Source organism: Cinclus cinclus, unplaced genomic scaffold (assembly GCF_963662255.1).
Source record: "Cinclus cinclus unplaced genomic scaffold, bCinCin1.1 SCAFFOLD_153, whole genome shotgun sequence".
Lineage (NCBI taxonomy): Eukaryota > Metazoa > Chordata > Aves > Passeriformes > Cinclidae > Cinclus > Cinclus cinclus.
In genome coordinates this window covers 89,589-110,486 of record NW_026912143.1, presented here as the reverse complement: position 1 = coordinate 110,486, position 20,898 = coordinate 89,589, and the positions used below count along the sequence as shown (strand labels likewise).

General features: G+C 54.3%; 1 protein-coding gene and 1 pseudogene across 1 annotated transcript; one reads left to right on the top strand and one right to left on the bottom strand.

The window, feature by feature from the left end:
• Positions 1–592: 592 nt before the first annotated feature.
• Positions 593–7,449, top strand: LOC134057481 (olfactory receptor 14J1-like; the record flags this gene model as incomplete). Its single annotated transcript, XM_062514459.1, has 2 exons — positions 593–1,054; positions 7,411–7,449. Coding segments are annotated over 2 exons (501 nt in total), but the record flags the coding sequence as incomplete, so codon positions are not given.
• Positions 7,450–8,214: 765 nt separating this feature from the next.
• LOC134057480 (olfactory receptor 14J1-like) lies at positions 8,215–11,670 on the bottom strand (annotated as a pseudogene).
• Positions 11,671–20,898: the final 9,228 nt, after the last annotated feature.

Here is a 20,898-nt window from a genome sequence, read left to right as displayed (position 1 = left end):
CAGGGCTGGGCTGGGCTCTGGCAGCACTGGCAGGGCCCAGCCCTGGGCACAGGGAAGCAGCAGCTGGCAGGGAGAGCTCCAGGCAGCAGAGCCCTGAGCAGGCAGTGGGGGGAAAGTGACACCAAGCTGGGCTGGGATATATCAAGTCCTCCCAAAATTGAACTATTCCATGATTTCTTTTTTTACAGGTCCCCACGCCAAGACACAGCAAATGTCCAACAGCAGCTCCATCAGGCACTTCCTCCTGCTGGCATTGGCAGACACGCGGCAGCTGCAGCTCCTGCACTTCTGCCTCTTCCTGGGCATCTCCCTGGCTGCCCTCCTGGCCAACGGCCTCATCATCAGCGCCGTAGCCTGCGGCCACCACCTGCACACCCCCATGTTCTTCTTCCTGCTCAACCTGGCCCTCACTGACCTGGGCTCCATCTGCACCACTGTCCCCAAAGCCATGCACAATTCCCTCTGGCACACCAACAACATCTCCTACTCTGCATGTGCTGCTCAGGTGTTTCTGCTGGTCTTCTTCATTGGAACAGAATTTTCCCTCCTGACCATCATGTGCTACGACCGCTACGTGTCCATCTGCAAACCCCTGCACTACGGGACCCTCCTGGGCAGCAGAGCTTGTGCCCACATGGCAGCAGCTGCCTGGGCCAGTGCCTTTCTCAATGCTCTGCTGCACACAGCCAATACATTTTCCCTGCCCCTGTGCCAGGGCAATGCCCTGGGCCAGTTCTTCTGTGAAATCCCACAGATCCTCAAACTCTCCTGCTCCAAATCCTACCTCAGGGAACTTGGGCTCCTTGCTGTTAGTGCTTTTCCTTTCTTTGGTTGTTTTGTGTTCATTGTTTTCTCCTATGTGCAGATCTTCAGGGCTGTGCTGAGGATCCCCTCTGAGCAGGGACGGCACAAAGCCTTTTCCACCTGCCTCTCTCACCTGGCCGTGGTTTCCCTGTTTATTAGCACTGGGGTTTTTGCCTACCTGAAGCCCCCCTCCATCTCGTCCCCATCCCTGGATCTGTCCCTGTCAGTTCTGTACTCAGTGGTGCCTCCAGCCCTGAACCCCCTCATCTACAGCCTGAGGAACCAGGAGCTCAAGGCTGCACTGTGGACACTGATGACTGGATGGTTTCAGAAACTGTGAACTTTGCCAATTTCTGTGAGTTGCCATTTTCTCCTAGTCACTTGTAATATAAATCATTTTTGAGAATTCTTTCTTTTCCTTCATTGCTGAAAGTTTTTTCCTTTTAGTCTAATAATTTGTGCACAAAATCATGCCCATATATGTGATATTTTTTTGTCTCTCCACCTTTGCTTTGGCCCCAGACTCTGTCCATGAGGTGCTCTGTTCTCTGTAGCTTTAAATTAACTAAAGGATCTCCAAAAACTGTTTTTACTGGAGATCTCGTTTCTTTGGAGAGTTCTTCTGCTCCCTTCTCTAGAGCTGCAGCAGCAATATCTGTGTGCAGAGGTGGGGGCAGGTCAGGGGTGGCACAGCAGCTCGGCTCCTGATGGCCACACCATTCCTCATCCATTAATATTTTTACAACAACAAAAAAAACCTTTACAATACTCTTAAAAAAATCCTATATATATACAAATCATACCAAAATTACACAAAATACCATAACAAAACGACAATAAAAAAATTTAAAAAAACAAATCACAAGAAACCCCCAACAAAATTAATATAAATCAGAGTTTAACCATTCCCCATAACTTACCACCCTCTTATCATCTCTTACCAAACTAATAATAGTACTAATTTAAAATTATCATTTCAAGCATATATTCTTAACAAAATAACTACTATTATAAAATCCACCTAAAAACTACCCATTTAATACTCATCCAAACTAAATATAAACCAACAAAAACCCCCAATCTTAACTAAAACTCGAATTCTAGATCATGAAAAATTAAAACAGTTCAATAAACAAAATAAAAAATAATAAAACAAAATGCAATCAATATTTATTCACCAAACTAATTAACAGAAAAACCCAACAAAATATACATTACCCAAAATCCAACTACAAACATAAAACCTAGCTACAAACATTAAATCTAACTACAACCATCCAATAAAATAAAAAAAAAATAAAAATCCTAAAAATTATATAAGAAATATATAAAAATTCATCAAAACAAACAAACAAAAAAACCTTCATCCTCACAACGACTAGAAAACAAAAAAAACCTCTAAAAACACATCACACGACACATACACAAAACACAACAAAAAAGATACATGACACAAAAAATTAAAAATAAATAAATCAAAACTATCAAATAAAAAATCATACACCGTTAATAAAACAAAAACTCCCCAACCACCCAACACTCTTTTAGTTACTATAACTTACTCAATAAATCATACTAAATCTAATCAAATTTAATTCTATCAATTCCTGTAACTCACTTATAACACAGGCCAGGTGCCATTGCCCACCTGGGCACACTGCTGGCTCATGTCCACCCTGCTGTCCATCACTGCCCCAGGTCCCTTTCTGCCTGGCCCCTCTCCAGCCACTCTGTCCCCAGCCTGGAGCACTGCAGGGGTTGTTGTGGTCAAGGTGCAGGACCCAGCTCTTGGTCTTGTTAAACCTCACCCTGTTGGATTTGGGCCCTGGATCCAGCCTGTCCAGGTCCCTCTGCAGAGCTCTCCTACCCTCCAGCACATCCACACTCACACCCAGCTTGGTGCCATCTGCACATTTGCTGATGGTGCACTGTGCTCCCTTCTCCACATCATCAATAAAGATGTTCAACAGGACTGGGCCCACACTGATCCCTGCAGGACACCACTGCACACACGCTGCATGTGGCACCATTCCCCACCACTCTCTGGGCCCCGATGTCCATCCAGTTCTTAGCCCAGGGAGGGGTGAACCGCTCCAAGCCACAGGCTTCAGCTTTTCCAGGGAATGCTGTGGGATGGGGTGTCAAAGGCTAAAGTTCAAGTAGACAACATCCAGAGCCCTCCCTGTATCCACCAGGCCCTGTCAGAAAACTCCTGGTGGGCAGGAGCTGGGCAGGAGGCAGCCGTGTGCCCTGGCAGCGAGGCAGGGCAGGAGCACCCAGGGCTGTGGGACCAGGACATCAAGGACGTGGATTATCCAGGGCACTGGGGCCTGGTTTGGGTTGCCCAGGGCAGGAAAGATGTCTGGCAGCTGGAGCAGGGTGAGGGAAGGGCCTCCAAGGTGGGGCTGGAGCCCTTTGGCTGTGAGCAGAGGCTGAGGGAGCTGGGCTTGTCCAGCCCGGAGCAGGGAAGGCTGAGGGGCTCCTCATCCCAGCCTGGCAGTGCCAGCCAGGAGCTGATGGAGAACACAGAGCCAGGATCTTCACCGGGGGGCCTGGGGGGAGACAAAAGACAATGGGTGGAAAGGGGGGAAAGAGGGGAGATCAGACAGGACATGTGGAAAACCTTTGTTCCCATTGGCTCAGACAGGTTCTGGAATGATGCTCTGTCTCGGTCTTTTGGGATTTCCAGTTTCAGACCAGATCCAGACTTGAACCACTAAGGTCTGACCCAGTTTCTGCAGACTTGATAAAATATTTTCCATGTTAATCCCAATTTTGGAATGGGCCACAGCAGATTTTTATGGGACAGGAGCAGTCCTGGTGATGTTGGGGACCTGCATCTTGCGAGGTGCGTGAGCACATGTCATAATTTGGGGCATTTGAGTACTTGAGGAAACGTCAAAATTTTCCCACCAGGAGAGAACAGAAATTTCCTGGATATGTACTGATGGCAGGAGAAGAAATCCTGCTGTTTCCCTCTATGTTACTACTATGCTGTGTATTATTTCATGTCCCTCTCCATTTGGGTGTTACCCGCTCTCCTGTTTAAATGGCCATGTCTAAGGATGTCTCTTCACTAGACCAGATGGTTCTATGGCCCTCCCATTGCTCCCAGGTTTCCTTCTGCACTTGTTCTCTGATAATTTCACATCAGTGTTAGTTGTGTTTTCATTTGTAATAGAATCACCCTTTCTAATGTCTTTTTCTAAAACTGTTTCTGAATGGAAATCCCTTGTGCATGGCGGACATATCTGATACTGGTTTGACATTGCACAGAGCTGAGGGAAGAATTCTGATGTTTATTAAATTATAACATTGATACACTTCTTATGTTGGCATATGAAGAGAAGCCTTTCTGTGCCTCTGAGTGTCAGCAGTTCCTGACCCCCAAAGGACACAAACCTGATGAGTTGTGGTGCCCACTGCACTGGTGGCTCTTGCACCTCCCTCCATAGGCACAGCAGAGCTCCCTTGTCCCACAAAGTCCCTGGCAATGCAGGGATGAAGGAAACAGGACAGGCTGTGGGGATCAGGGGCAGGGCACGGCCAGGGATTTGGGGTGGTTGTGAGCCCAGGGCAGGAGCCGGCCCTTGGCCTTGCTGAAGCTCATCCAATTGTCCTGGGCCCATGGCTCCAGCCTGGCCAGATCCCTGTGCAGAGCTTGCTGCCCTGCAGCACAGCCACACTCCCAGCCAGCTTGGGCTCCCCTGGACACTGACTCAGGGTGCCCTCCATGGCCTGGTCCACATCAGCAAGGAACACATTGAACTGCCCTGGCCCCAGTCCTGAGCCCTGGGGACACCCCTGCATGTGGCTCCATTGCCCAGCACTCCTTGGGCTGCACTTGTGTTTGCCATGGAGCTGGGCCTGCCTTGGCTTCTGTTTGCTGACCCCAAATCAACATCCCTCTGTGTCTGGGGCAGCTCCTTCTCCAAGGAAAGCAGCTGGGACTTGGTGCCAAGGAGCTGAAAGCTGCAGGCACAGCCTGGACTGGAGGAAGCTCAGATTTGCACTGGGCTGCTCTGAGTGCCAGGGCTTGGATGAGGGAAATGGTGGGGTGGGGGTAGGGACAGAGTGTGATTGATTGTCAGCCATAAAGGGTCTTGATGTTCATATCTGTTCAGAGTGCGTGAGGTGATGCTGGGGATCAATATAAACTGGAGACTGGTCAGATCAATCTATAAACAGGAAAAGAATAAATGGGAAAAAATTTCTTGTCCATTGTTTTAAATGAAATATGTTAAAACTTTAGTGAAAACTTAGACAAGTCCTGCCTTATGCTCAGGTTTCTGGCAGTAGCTCTGTTTCAGGATACCTGAACCCCAAACTCCCTTTTCTCACAAGTTCTTTAGAATGGCAAATTATGTCTAGTATAAAATGAAATATTTATTTTGAATGGACTCAAGAACAACAGACAAGATGCTTTAAGTAACATACGTAGTTCGCAGGATAAACAGAACTACATAGACTGTGCACAATAAAGTTACCTATATTACAGCTAGTGAAGAAATGGCAGAGATCAGGAGCCAATGTAACTTACCACTGAACTGATAAGGGAGTGCACATGGAGCCCTTTCACTCAGCTTCCAGAAAAGGAACCATGAAGATGCATCCAGATTTGGGAGTGAAGCCCTACCTGTTTCCAGGGACTATGCAATAGAGTTTTGTATGGTGAAATTTTGTGTATATTTTATAGTTTTTTAAACTGAAGTGTGTGTCACTCAGAAATTCAAGGCTTATCTCCCTCCCTTCATTCTGCTCTCAAGGCAGGATGTTCATGGTCAGCTGGGAATTCCACCTCCCTGGCACCAGAGCTAACTCAGCACAGGACAGATGTCCAGCCTGGGTTATCTCAGCAATTGCTGAGAGGGGGAAGATGCCCTGAGTGATGGCCCAGCTGATGGACAGAACAGATGAGCTCTGCTGTGCCACAGGGGAAGTCCTGCTGCAGGAACCTCATGGAACCAGGGGGCCGTTGTGACATTGTGATGGCTCCTGGAACCAAGGAGAGAGACCATGGTGACACCAATGAACCTCCTGGAACCAGGGAGAGAGACCATGGTGACACCAATGAACCTCATGGAACCAAGGGGCCTTTGTGACACTGCAAGGCCTCAGGGAACCAAGGAGTTCAAAGGTCTCAAACATTCTTTACAGGGTTCTGCCTTGAGGAAGGGGGAACCTCCTTGGTGGCACCTTGGTCTGGCAGACACCTGAGGAGTTACTCTGTTTTTAATGGTGAAAGTTAGGAATTCTAGATTCTTCTAAAAAATTAAAGGAAAATCCTGTCTCTGTCTGAGTGCAGCCAGTTCTGCAAGCAAAGCAGGTCCCAGATGAGGGAGGACAGACAGGATGGAGTTGGGGAATATGGAGCAAGGTTGTCCACACGGGGTCAGACCTCAAGTCACAGCTCCTCTGAGCAGGCCAGAGCTCCTGAGGAGAGACCCTGGATCAATATCAGTCACAGAGTGCTGCAGTCAACTCTGCTCTAAACAGAGCAGTATTAAAAACCATTCATTCAAAATAGGAATGGATATTTCTTAGAAACTCTTTGAAATATTTCTCCCTAAGTGGATTTGAAAACCTTCCTGATGAACTGAACCAGACCAGAGGGAAATCAAGGCAGAGCCGTGGTTTGTCAGGACTTACTTGATCCCAATGAGCCCCGTGGTGCATTTGGTGCTGAGCCCTTGAACCTCAGGGCCTGAGAGGAGATTGCAGTTATCTTTCCAAGAGTGAGAGTCAGAAGAAAAACCCAAAGTGTCTCAAAGCATTAATGGGTTCCACTGAGGTCCATCCCCAACAGGATCCTCTTGGACTCCTTGGAGCAGAGAACTGGAGGCCATGATTGCACAAAAACCTCCCAGACTTAAAGAACAAAGGACAAAGGAAAGTACCTCAAAAATTGAAGTACCTTAAAGATCCCATGAGCCCCACTGAGTGTTGTTACTGACAAAGCCTCTCAAGAGACTAATTAAACCAGAGAATGGGAGGCCATGATTGCACAAAGCTCTCAGAGACTCCAAGGCAAAAGGAAAACCCCAAGTCCATGGAAAAACCTGCAGTCCCTGGGAGCATGAAGGAGCCCCCAGGGCCATTCCTGACCAAGGCTCCCCAGGGACTGGTCCCAGCAGATCCCTGAGGCCACTGGCATGTGGGGGGATGCTGAGGGCAGGACAAGGGCTGACAGTGCCCAGCCTTGCTGGGGCTGTGCCAGGAGGCCCCAGTGGCTCAGGACAAGGTGTCTGCTCACAGCCCTTGGTGGCACAGACCCTGCTGTGCCCCAGGCCACCAAGACTTGGCTTCTCTTTGTCCCCTCCTGTCATCTCTGCCTCCAATTTCCTGCTCTGACTGCAACCTGGGCACACTTTCTCAGTTGTGTCCTTCAGTGGGACCCATTAAAACTTTTAAGAAACTTTGGAGTTCGATTCTGACTTGGAGTTCTTGAGAGGTTTCCTAACAAACCACAGCTCTGCCTTGATTTCCCTCTGGTCTGCTGCAGTTCATGAGGAAAGTTTCAACTCCACTTATGGAGAAAGATTTCACAGAGCTTCTAAGAAATGCACATTCCTGTTTTAAGTGCTGTCTTTTTCTACTGTCCTCTAGAGAGCAGAGGTGATTGCAGCATTCAGTGACCGATACTGATCCAGGGTCACTCCTCAGGAGGTCTGGAAAAGAGGGGTTTTCCCTTTTTTCTTGAAGCAATCTTCTAATTTCCCCCACTGCAATCAGACACACTCCTCAGGTGTGTGCCAGCCCAAGGTGCCACCAAAACCACTGCAGAGCTGCCCTGGGCCAGCTGTGAGGGTGGATCATCATCCCAACCTGCACTGGGCACTGCCAGGGGCTGTGGCCATGGACACTGCACTGACCCCACTGCTGCGTTTGGGTGCCATGGAAACCATGAGAAGTTCAATTTACCTTGGAAACGCTGGGGAGGACTGGAACACACTGGGGAACACTGGGAATGCTGAGGGGGAATCTGGGTGGACTGGGATGGACTGTGGGCGTACACAGAGACACACTGGGACATAATGGGACATACTGGGACTGATACTGGGCAATACTGGAGCAAATTTTGAATACTTTGAGTGATAATGGGGTATACTGGGACAAACTGGAGACACTCTGAACAGTGTGGGGATGACGGGGGACACTGGGGTGTACTATGGATGACACTGGGGAGAACTGGAAGAGAGTAGGAATGAACTCAGGTGTATTGGGAGGGCCTGGAGAGGCGCTGGGGTTGTATTGAACTGTACTGGAGATGAACTGGGCTGTACTGGGAGGGACTGGAGGGGTTCAATGGGCTGCTCCTGTCCCCGCCCATCACTGCCCGCAGCCAATCAGCGCCGGGAATCGGGGAGTGGGGGCGGGGCCTGTGAAGGCGCCATCTTTTCCTTTTTGCCTCTAACTCCCATCATGCACCGCGGCCCGATAGAGCCCCATTGGAGCTGGGACTACAACGTCCATCATGCCCCGCGCTCCACAGAACTCCGCTATCTGCCCCCCTTCCCCCATGTCCCATAATCGTCCCCCACACTCTCCAGGATCCCGAAGTGCCCCCTCACCATCCTCTCAGAAGTCCCCAAAAGCGGCTCCGGATTCCCTGATTGCTCCCAGCGCCACAGATTCCCGTTACAACCACTTCTGGGAATTAATCTCCTGTCACCTCCCGCGGCCCCATAGCCCCATAAAACGCAGTTGCACGTTTAAAACACTCACCGTGTTCCACGCCCTAAAGGGCCCCGTTAGACCTCCCCAAGCTCCCCCCAAATGCTCCCGAACCGTACACGTTCCCCCCTGAACACCTCAAGTCACAGCTCGGACTCAAAAGTGTCCCCCAGGAGCCTTCCCGGACCCCAAATGCCCAGTCCGAGACATTTCCGGGACTACAGCTCCCAGCATGCACCGCGCCGCACAGAGAGACATTGCTGCTGCGCCTTCAACTCCCGTGATGCTCCGCGGCTCCATTGAACAGTATTCTACCCGCGCCTACAACTCCCATCATGGCCCGCGCCCCAGAGAGCCCCGTTCGAGCCCCCCAAGTGCCCGCCCGGACCCCGAAGGGCTCCACATTCCCCTCCCTGACCTCCAAGTTTTCCCCCTGGACCCCCAAGAGCTCCCCCGGACGCCGAGGTGTCCGTCAGAATCCCTCAGTGCCCTGCCCAGTGCCCACCCGGCTCCCTGAAGTGTCCTGCAGACCCTCAAGTTCTCTCTGAATTCCCTCCACAGACCCAAATCATCCCCAACTGTGCCCCAGAAAAGTTTCCATAGATCCCAAACTGTCATAAAAAGGATTACAAAAGGACTGATAAATAGACTAGCATAAAGAAGGAGAAATCAACAGCCAATAATTTAAAGGATTTGTGTTGCTTCGCACCAATGACTAGTAACTTCTCTGGTTTCTAAAAAATTGATAGGTTTTAATATAAAAACTAAAATTAGATAATTAAAAATAATGTTTCTTTTTAGAAATAGAAAAATAAATTTCTTTAGTAAATTTAATTATTTTCCATTTATTAAATGAAAAACTGCTAATATTTCCTTTTATAAGGAAAATATATTTATAATTTTATTGTTTACATTAATTGTAATTATAAGAACACATTTATAGGGATTTTTTTTTTATTTTTCAGGATGTCAGTCTCAGGTGGGCAATGTCAGACATGGTGAGGTTGGGGGTGAGGAGCAGGTTGTCCAAACAGGGTCAGCCCTGAAAGGGATCATTCTTCTCTGTGCCCAGATCTCCTAAGGAGACATTCAGCATCAACATCACTTGGGGAATGCTTCTGTCACCTCTTCTCGGAACTGAAAACCAAAAATAATATGCCCTTGAGTAAAACCAAAAATCATGAGGTGCACTTTGGAATCTCCCTCCTTAACAGAACTCCAAAGTGACTGCAAGCAGCTGCACAAGCCCTGGAGACTTGAGGACAATGGAAGGAAGACAAAGAGCTCCCAAGGCCTTTGTGTATTTTAATGATGCCCAGATTTGGGGATTTGGGGCTGATGGCAGGAGCCTGAGGCACTGAGAGAAGGTTGAAGAAGCTGCTGCAGGAGTCAGCAGCAAAACTGCAAGTGCCTTGGAGCATCAGTGGCCGCCATGAGTGAGGGCAGGGAGTGCCCAAGGCTCCCCAGGGCCTGGGGAGAGCAGATCCTTGAGGGCAGGATTGCAGGAGCCAAAGGCTGTGAGCAGGGAACTGCAATGCTGAGCAAGGCCTGGGCTGGCTGGAGGAAGCAGAAAGGCCAAGGCTGAGCCCAGGCCTGGGACAGCAGGGCCTGTCCCTCACGGGTGGCTCGGGGCTGTTGCTGGGGCAGTGGGATGGCAGGGGCAGCAAGGACAAATGGCATCAGCCTGCAAGCCCTGCCAGCCTCCTCAGGGAGGGCCGAGGCAGAAGCAAAGTGCGGCCCCTGCCAGGAAAGTTCCTTCTGTGGGGCCTGCAGAGGCCCTGCCCGAGCCCAGGGGACAAAGGCCTGGGTGCCTCTGGCCCTGCCAGCCCTGCCCAGCCCTCGGCCATCTCTCCTGCACCCTGTGCCCCCTCTGTGTGCTGCATAGCGAGGAGGTTGTGGAGCTGAAGCCTTGGGGCTCCCTGGCAGTGAACAGCACTGGGGTTCCTTTTTCTCCCCAGCTCTGCCTTGAGGCACCGACCCTGTAGCTCCAGAGAAGTCATGGAGGAAAGATGTCACGGCAAACATGGCAATACAGAGTACTTTATTTTGTGTAACCACATATATAATACAGCTCTGGGACTATATAGTCTGAAATTTGCACTACAAATGCAAATACTAAGATGAAAGTGTTAGAGACAAAGGTTTTCCTGTTAACAAACACACAAAAATACATTACATGTGCCAGAAGAAAAAAAAATACACAGGACACAGAGTGGGCATTAATGAGTAACATCGTAAGAGCTAGAAAGGAGAATGAGAGTTTCTTGCTTCTGAAAGCATGAACAATGATTTTTCTCAGACCATCCTTGAGCTCCTGTTTCCTCAGGCTGTAGATTTGGGGATTCAGGGCTGGAGGCACCACCGAGTACAGATCTGACAGGAACAGATCCAGGGATGGGAATGAGATTGAAGGGGTCTTTAGGTGAGCAAATGTCCCAGTGCTGAGGAACAGGGAGAGCACAGCCAGGTGAGGGAGGCAGGTGGAAAAGGCTTTGTGCCTTCCCTGCTCAGAGGGGATCCTTAGCATGAAACCTGAAGATCTGCACATAGGAGAAAACACCAAAGAAAACACCCAGATGCTAAACAGACAACAACAGCAAGAAGAACAAGTTCACGGAGGTAGGAGTGTGTGCAGGAGAGTTTGAGGATCTGGGGGATTTCACAGAAGAACTGGCCCAGGGCATTTCCCTGGCACAGGGGCAGGGAAAATGTATTGGCTGTGTGCAGCAGAGCATTGAGAAAGGCACTGGCCCAGGCAGCTGCTGCCATGTGGGCACAAGCTCTGCTGCCCAGGAGGGTCCCGTAGTGCAGGGGTTTGCAGATGGACACGTAGCGGTCATAGCACATGATGGTCAGGAGGGAAAACTCTGCTGAAATGAAGAACAAAAAGAAAAAGAGCTGAGCAGCACATGTAGAGTAGGAGATGTTGTTGGTGTGCCAGAGGGAATTGTGCATGGCTTTGGGGACAGTGGTGCAGATGGAGCCCAGGTCAGTGAGGGCCAGGTTGAGCAGGAAGAAGAACATGGGGGTGTGCAGGTGGTGGCCGCAGGCTACGGCGCTGATGATGAGGCCGTTGGCCAGGAGGGCAGCCAGGGAGATGCCCAGGAAGAGGCAGAAGTGCAGGAGCTGCAGCTGCCGCGTGTCTGCCAATGCCAGCAGGAGGAAGTGCCTGATGGAGCTGCTGTTGGACATTTCTGCACTCTGGGCATTGTGGACTGTTCAAAGAAGTTCTTGACAACCTTGGGGCAATATCTCTCATTCAATCCTATGGAATAATTTCTGGAATCCAGTCAAAACTACTTATCTTCCTATGGGGAAACCTCACTACACATTTTTATTTTTAAGTTTAGGTTTTTGCTGCTGAGTTACTGCATCATCTTCAGCATCACTCTCAGTCTGAACACGAGGGAGCCCAGAGGGAAAACAGAGCTCCCTGTACCCCAGTGCAGTCATACCAACTGTCCCACACAGGTACCATTTCCTGATTATACCTTCCTCTATTTCAGCGTGAACATAAGCATTCTTGAAAAATAAAGTGGACTTTTTGAAGAATCCAGTTAAATAATAATTTTCTCTGAAACATCCTCTCTTTCCTTGTGCATCTGGACATGGAGGGATATCCAGCTTTAGTCTGGCTCTCTGCTGCCTGGAGTTGTTCCTACTGGGAGCTGTTGGTCTCTATCCAAATCTTGTCCCTGCCAGTGCTTCCAGAGCCCAGCCCAGCCCTGGGGACTCAGCTCTGCCCTGCAGCCCCCTCCCAGCACAGGGCACTGCCCAGGGGCATCTCCCTGGCAGCAGGGCCTGAAGGGCAGCTCAGACAAACTGAGATGCTGCAAGCCAAGGTGCTGCTGCTGCTGTCTGTAGGTAGAGCAGGCTGAGGAGGAGGCACTTTGTGAGAGAGAGCTGAGGCACATCTGCTGATCCTCTGTGGGACAGTGCAGGTGTCTCAGGGACACAGACACACCTGACAGCCCCTTTGCCTTGCCTTGAGGAGAGAGCTGAGAGCAGCCCTGGCCATGCAGCAGCATCTCCAGAGCAGGAGGAATCTGCCCTGATGGGGGTGGCTCCTTCCACCTCCAACTTCTGCCCACAGTCCATGGGGAGCTGCCAGGCAGGCTGAGAGCTGTCCCTGGCAGGTGGCACATGCCCTGGACTGGCCAAGAGCCTTGAGGGCTGCAGAACAGGCACTCCAGCTCTAGGTCATGTTCCCCCAAGTGTGTTTCCAGGCGGAGGTTCACATATGCAGCCCCAGGCCCTCTACAAACACAAGCTGCCCACTGCCTCTTCACCTGCCTGGAGTCCTGCCTGCGTTCATGGCAGCAAAACCAGGCTGTTCCTGGCCACAGACCAGAGCTGTGCTCGTGCAGGATGCTCTTGCCAGCACTTTACAGGATTCTGCTCTGCACGCAGCACTTTTCCTTCCCCCTCTCAACAGGCTTTGGCACACAGAGCACTACCTGGCTGGCTCTGCCATCAGCACACCCCAATCACAGGTGGAGGAAGAAGAAGCAGGGGCTGTTTTGCAGCCATGCCCAAGAGAGACTGGAAGGGTGCCCTCCCTCTGGTCTCACTTGCTTGGCTTTCTGACTGGGTCTGGGGCAGGGGCTGTGATTCCTCATTTGTGGGGACCAGAACCGCACTCAGGATCCCAGCACTGCCTGACAGCGCTCTGGACACTGGCACGGTCACGCGTCCGAGTCTCGGGCACTGTGCTGCTGCTTCATTTGTCCTTTGGCACACCCAACGCTCCTTGAGAAGCCCTGATGGTCTCTGGTTCTGCCCTCTTCCTGACCTGGGCAGGGATGGAGCATTGCTGTGCTTTCAGGAAGCTGGTGTTGAAACCTTGCAGCATTCCAGCCTCCTTTGCCCTCTGTGGGTGCTTGTCAGGGAATCCGTCCCAGTTGGGTTCAGAGCATACTCAGGTGGAGTGGCTCTTCTAAAACCCAGGGCGTCCAGGGTGCTCAAGAAGACCTTTAACTCCACAGTGTTGTGGAACTGGACCTTTAGCACAGAGATATTTCCAGCCTGATCTGCCCTTGTTCCTCTGCATCTCTGCACAAAACACAGCGTGGAAGAGAATGGCAGGAAGAGCCCATGTGTCCCAGGGCTCCGGATTTGCGGCGCTTGAGCTCCACAGAGATGCAGGCAAAGTGAAGAAGCCAAACTCATTATTGATGGAGGGGGAAGCAAAGGGAAGAGATGGAGGGGACAAAAGGGATGGGTACAGTGTGAGGGCTGGAGGGAGGGAGCAGTGAAAAGGGTGGAATGAGATATAAGAGAAAAAAGGGATGGGCACAGTGTGAGGGCTGGAGGGAGGGAGCAGTGAAAAGGGAGAGATAGTGGAGGGAAGATGAGAGGATGGGCAGTGTCTGAAGGCTGGAGGGAGAGAGCTATGTACAAGCAGGGAGAGGGCTGAAGCCACATGAACTTCAACAGGCTCAGCTGTGCCTGGAGCTCCAGCTGGTCTCTTCTGGTCTCAAGGTTGCTTCATCTTCCATGGCATCTGGAGAGCTTAAAGGGATGCTGGTTCTTCTGAGCCAGCAGATGAGCATGGTTCTGCAGCTCTTCAATTGAGTGTATCTTGAATTCCTATGTTTGTCTGGGAAGGGCTGTCATCTGTCATCAGGGCTTGAAAGACTGGAAGAGAGAGGAAAGGAGCCATGGTCAGAGCCCAGATCTGTGGGAATCCAAGGTGACCTTCCTGCTAGGGCCATCCCACCTAGCTTATTCCATGGCCAATACAGAGGAGGGGCCAAGGGGATCAGCTGCAAGGTGATGGCCACAAATACCCCCACCCATGTCCCTGAAATCACTGTGTGCTCCATCCACGCCACCGTTCATCCACACAGGGAGTGAAACCCTCCACAGCAAGGGCAGGGATTGCAGCTCCCTGCCCAGGGATTGCAGCTCCCCCCACCAGCCCCGCTGACAGCCCGCTGCCCTCACTCACCATCCCTGAGCACCTGGGGCTCTTCCTTCTGCCCCCTCAAGCTCCGCCTGGCGAGCCCTGGGAACACAGAGCCTGTCACTGCCCCAGCGGCACAGCTCCCTGCCAGCGGCGCTGCCAGCCCTGTGGCCACTGGCCCTCCTGGCCCGGCAGGGCTCAGCCCGGGCCCTCGCCACCTCCTGACACCCAAGGAAGGGCACGGCTGGGAGAGGGCGGCAGCAGCCCCGAGGGCAGCCGGGGCTCCACGGCGCCGGGCCCGGATGGCGCTGCCGGGGCAGCAGCCGGGGCCGGGGCCGAGCCGTGGTGGGTGGGGAGGGACCCCGGGCTCACCGATGAACCTGATGGCCGCCTCTCGCAGGGGCTCCTGGGGGCTCTGCAGGTACGGCAGGGCCTGGCGCAGGTGCTGGGCCGCTCGGCTCCTGTCCTCTGCCAGCTGGGGAGAGCGGCGGCAGGCAGGGAAGGGTCGGGGCGGGCTCTGCCCCTTTGGCAGGCGCTGCCCTGAGGCGCCCGGCCCCGGCCTCCCCTGCCCGCCCAGCCCTGAGGCGCGGCCGGCAGCCGCTGGCGCCGGGCTCTGCAGGGGCAGAGGGCCGGGTGCTGCCCGGGGAGCCGCGGTGCCCACCCGCCCCGCGGCCCCGCTGGGCCGGGGCTCCGTCGGCACCCGGCTCGGGGCCACGGGAGCCTGGAGCAGAGCCCGTGCGGCCCCTGGGTGCAGCACTGGGCACGGCCACAGCTGCCAGCCCCACACAGCGAGCACCGCGCTCAGGGGGCTTCTCCAGCCTGAGCCTGGGGCTTCCAGGCCGTCCTTACCAGGCACTCGGCCAACTTCCACAGCTGCTCCTTCTTCAGCAGCTGCTCCAGATTCCTCCTCTTCAGGAATTTGGTCGCACAATGCAGCGTTGCCCGAGAGGCCTGGAGAGCAGCAGAGATGTGGAGATGGCAGCGCAGTTCAGGGCACAGGACCCGTGTCCCTGTGCCAAGGCCTGGAGGAAGCTGCAGCCCGGGAGGTGCCAGGGCAGGAGGCAGCCGAGCCCCCTCCCAGGGATGCACCAGCAGCCCACGAGTCCTCACCTCTGCCACACGCCGATTTTCATCATGACAGTGCAATAAAAGTGGGAGTAGGCTCTGGCACACAGTTGACTTAAGGGGCTTTTTTCCCTCGTCTACTACCAATTCCATCACCTTGCAGAAGAGGTCAAGGGAGAGCAGCTGCACGTGGCTGTTGTCCTGGAGGAAAGGAAAAAACCTCAGCACCAACTACTGCAGCCCCTGAACAACAGCCCAAATAATCCACAGGGCACCCAGTTTTTGGGCAGCAGCCAGTGCCCGTGGCTGAGGACACTGAGCCTTACGTTGTCAAAGAGGGCCAGGAGTGCCTGGGCCAGCTTCAGGGCGGTGGTGCTGGATATCAGGATGTCTTTGTCCTGGAGCACATTGGTGAACACGTGGAGGCTCATGCCAACCACCTCTCCATCTGCATCACCCAGCAGCTCCAAAAGGCTTTGAGACAGGCTACACATTTTTAGGGCCTGTGTGGAACACAAGGTTGTGCTGTGAAGCCACGAACGACAGCACCACCAACACTGCCCTGCACTGCAACCCCAACTGCAGGGCGCAGAGGCCAAAGGCCTGTCCCAAAGAACTCAGGGAGGTGAGGCAGGAGAGCTGGGAGCATCTGCCTCAGCTCCTGAAGTCCAGCCAGCCCAAGGGGCTGCTTTCCCCAGCGCAGCTTCAGCCGCTGTCCCCTTCTCACCATCGAGGGATCCTTGCTGAGCACCACAAGGCCTCGGAGCGCCAGGCGACGCCTCTCCCTGCACTTGCTCTGCACATGCCTTGACATGAGCTCAAGGATGCTGTCAGCACAGTGAGTCAAATCCAAGCAGTCCAGGACCTGGAAGGCACAGGGCAGTGACAGGGGACCCAGCCAGCAGGAGCCCAGATCCGCACAGGGCTGGGCCCAGACAGCAGCACAGGGCACGGGCACCGTCCCAGGCAGCTGTGGCGATGACCACAGAGAGCTGGGAGGCTGCTCAGAGAGGCAGCGCTGGCCATCGGGCTCACCTCCACAAGGAATGCCAGGAAAGGCAGATCCCAGCGTGGCTCTTCCCTGCTGAGCCAGCCAAGCAGGCGGCGTGCAATCCCAGAACACACGGAGAGGGAGGCACGGCGCATCTGCCTGATGGGGGAAAAGGCACCAAGACACTGAGGTGGGCAGGCAAACCTCTCTCAGGACTGAGTCACAGAGATCCTGTTTTTGCCCAGCGTCCCTGGAGCTGATGTGGGCATTTTGGGAGGCTGCTCCTTCTGGGCACCTCCTCTCCCAGCCTTTTCCAGTCTGCTTGGCTGTCCCTTGGTGACAAATCCCTCTGGCCCATGAGCACAGGGACTGTGTGGGGCACCCCGGGCACAGAGCACAAATGTCGGGGACAGAGGGGAAATGGGGGTCTCACCTGGCCAGCAGACCCACGGCATAGTGCTGGGTGTCAGCACAGAGCAGCGTGTCCCAGCCACGCTTGCGCTCCATGGCCATCACCTCAGGGTCATAGTGCAGACAGAAGAGCAGAGCCTTCATGGCCTGCACCGCAAACCTGTGTGCAGAGCAAAGTCCAGGTCACACTGGGAGCACTGGTGCTGGCCACAAGGGCATGGGAAGGACAGGGGGACTGGGACCTGTTGGGCTGGCTGGGAAGGCGATGTTCCTCCCGGCACGCTGTCCAGAAGTTATCAACTTCCTCTGGCATCTGCTGTGTGGTGATGACAACGTGGAAGAGCAGAGCCACAAACAGGTGGGAGGAATAAAGGATCATTGCCTTCTGGCACTGAGGCACAATTAGCCAGATCACCAGAGTAGCCTGCAAAAGAAGCAGCCCGAGACAGCGCTCAGGGCTGAGCTGTCCATGGGGCAGGGCCCGAGGGGAGACGCAGGGGGAGCAGCGGGCCCAGTGCCACCTGAGCCTGTCACTAGCCCAGGTTTCAGCCCAGTGCCTGAGGCACGGAGAGGATGGAGAGCTGCTGGAGAGGCGAGTGGAGAGCGAGCAGAGGCCAGTTCCAGAAACTCACAGCCAGGGCAAACACGTCTTTGTTGTCTCCATCAGAGGTGCTCATGCTGTGCAGAGGCCAATCCTCCATCACACAGAGCAGTGTGGGCAGCACCTTCTCCACTGTTGGTCCTGACGAGCCTATGGCTCTCCACATCCTTGCAGCAGCTCTGTGGGATCACAGCTCTGTGTCAGGGGGTCTCAGTCACAGGACCATGCCCTGTACAGCTGTGGGGCCCAGGTGACAGAGCCCCAATGCCCTGAGGGGGAGGGAGGGAGCATGGCAGCAGGCTGAGCAAACAGAGGGGCCTGAGGGTCCTGGAGCTCTGTGCCTGTCTGGCAGACCCCACTGGACAGGCTGTACAGGGCCATGGGCCCTAAAGGCTGTTGAGCCCTGAGCTCTCAAGGCACGTGGACCCCGTACCTGTCACACGTTGGGGCACAGCGCAGGAGGGTCAGCACGACGTCAGCAGGGTGTTCTCCAGCCAGCCTCCAAATGTCAGTGCGCAGCCTGACACCCACAGTGGCATGGGACACGAGACTCTGGTGAATGCTTTTCACCATGGCTGGCACCTGGAGGGGGTGGGGAAGACTTGGAGCACTGTCCATGGGAGACACTCCCCAGCTTCCCCTAAGAAGTGCTTCCCTCCCCGCCACACTGTGCTGGCCTCAAAGACTGAGGGGGCCCAGTGACCATGGCGTGAGTGGGCATGCACTCCTGTGAGGCCTCAAGCCCTGGCCTCAGGCTGCTTACGTTTGGCTGGGAAGAAACACAGGGCTCCTTGAAATAGTCCCCAATGAGTTCCTGACTCAGAGTGGCAGTGGTGTCAGTATTTGTGATGCCCTCAGTCTCTGCAGTGCCGGCCATGTCCTCGGTCTCTGCCATGTCAGCCTTTGCCCTGCCATCATTCATTGCAGTGTCAGAGCCCTCTGAGCACTCAGGTGAATTTGGGCTGACATCTGGCTCTGCCTGGAGCTCGGTCAGGCTGGAGTCAGGCTCAGCTGTGCCCTCTGTTGCTGTGGTTCTGGTCTTCCTACGTCGAATGCGTAGGAACTTCTGGAACCTCTGCAGGAGAACAAAGGACAGGGAAGAGAGGCAAGTTCCATGCAATGCTCCAAGCGCTGTGCTGGGCTGAGCAGTGACAGCCGGCCCAGCCCAGGTGGGGATGGCTGCAGGTACCTTCAGTGTTGTGCGGAAGCGGCCACGGGTGGGTTCCTGCTCTTGTGTCTTGTCCATGGCTGCACCTGGGTAAGATCGAGTGCAGTCAGAGCTGAGGGGCTGTGGGAGAGGCCAGAGAACACAGCCCAGCCCTGCGCTCCCCAGGCAGGGACAGCCCCGGGATGCCCCAGGGGATGGAGCACGGCTGCTGCGGGGTGTCTGCCCAGCCCCTCTTCTGTCCTGTCCCTGGCCATGTCCACAGTGGGTGGGATGGGATGGGATGGAATGGGATGGGATGGGATGGGATGGGATGGGATGGGATGGGATGGGATGGGATGGGATGGGATGGGATGGGATGGGACGGGAAGGGACGGGACGGGACGGGACGGGACGGGACGGGACGGGACGGGACGGGATGGGATGGGATGGGATGGGATGGGATGGGATGGGATGGGATGGGATGGGATGGAGTCCAGCTGGCAGCAGCCATTAGCCCTGTGGCCCAGCTGTGCCACTCACCATCCTGCATTGGCTGGAACTGCTCCAGCTCCTCAGGTGGTTGTGCTGGGGATACTCCAGGGCCTTCCTCTTTTTTCCCTCTGCAAACATTGAACAGGCTGAGAAATCTGCCCGCCATGTCAGAGTCTGGCTCAAGGGCACCTTCTAGAGAGATGCCTTGGGAAAGCTGTGAGGCAACAAGTCGTGCAGTTGTGCCTTGAGGACACCCACGACAGAGTTGCCTCAGGAAGGCTGCAGGACAGCAAGTCCTGCACTCTGCTCCTGAGGGCTCCTGCCACAAGGACAGGAGACTCCTCGTAAGCAATTCTGGTCACCAAGTCCCACGGTCCGGCCGCGAGTGCACCTGCAAAAGAGAAGCCTCGGGAAGGCCACGGGCCACCAAGTCCCACGGCCTTGCCACGAGGTCACCTGCAGGAATAACGCCTCAGAAAAGCTCCGGGTCAGACACGAACGAGTGCGCTGTGTGGGGGCTCCTCACAGCACCGCTCCGGCGCGTCCTGTCCCGTCGCCTGCTCCGAGCGCTGTGGTGTGGCTGTGTCACTGCCAGCTCCTATGTCAGCACAGGTCACAAAGGGTCCTTTGACACCGTGTCCCATTCCATGCCATGGTGACCGTGCTGCTCTGTGTCATAAAGGCCCTTGCACACACTGCCACCTGCCCTGGGGACACCCTCAACCCACCCAAAGTGGCCCAGGTTGGAAGAAATCCCTCGCCCCAAGTGTTTAAGGCTGCCTGACAGGATGTTTATGAGCAGCTCTAACCACCAGCAAACACTGCCCTGCTCTGCGGGCTCAGGGCAGCAGAAGGAGCCCCCAGGGCTGCTGACACAGCCGTAGCTGGAAGGGCACGGGGCCTTCCAGAGAAGCTGGCACAGCCTCCTTGGGACACATCCCAACTGCTGGCCATCCTAAACCTGGGGGTCCAAAAGTTCCCTCTTGGTCAGCCCTTGTGGCCTAAAGCTTCAGCTGCTTTAGCTCCTGGTGCTAAGCTGCTCATGCTGAATGTGACAACTCAGAGAGAAGAATACAGTTCATCCAAATCCTTCTGGGACACTGAGAGGGGAGGCTGTGCAAACAGGAGCATGGTTTGCTGTCACCTCTCTGCCCTTCATGCCCTTCAGCACTTTGAAAGCTCAGCCAAGAGCTTTGTCCAAGGGTGCAATGAAGCAGCTGTTCCTGCTCCCAGCTCTGGCTCTTTCCTGTCTCTGACCTTGACTGGTTTTGTCCCTCTTGCTGTGCCCTCTGTTCCCCCTGTGCTCAGTGGCTGCTCCCCAGGACTGTGGAACTGGCACAAATCAAGGGCTCCAGCCCCTCCTTTCTCTGCCCTTGCAGCTGCCTGGTCACAGCAGCCTTTTCCATCTGGTAGCTCCACATGGAGAGGCAGTCCCCACCTCTGTTCCCTGCACAACCTCCAGGAGCCCAGGGCTGCCATCTCCAGTCCCTGCTGGCACTGAGGGCTCCCAGATGCCCCAGGCTGCTGTGACACCACTGCACACGGGAGGGAACAGTGCCAGGGGCTGTGCTCAAAGTCAGGTCCATGTGCTGCTGCTGCTGCTGCTGCTGCTGCTGCTGTGGGTGTCGTTTGTCCAGCCGTGCCCCAGAGTCAGGGATCAGATGCAGGCACTGCTGCTGCTCCCTCGGGATCAGCCACAGTTTGGGTGTTGCTGTCAGTGCCAGCAGAAGCGGTGGCTGGAGCAGAGGGTGCTGACAGTGCCCCAAGCCCCGGGGCCAGAGGGGTCCCTGGGCTGGGGCTGGGAGCTG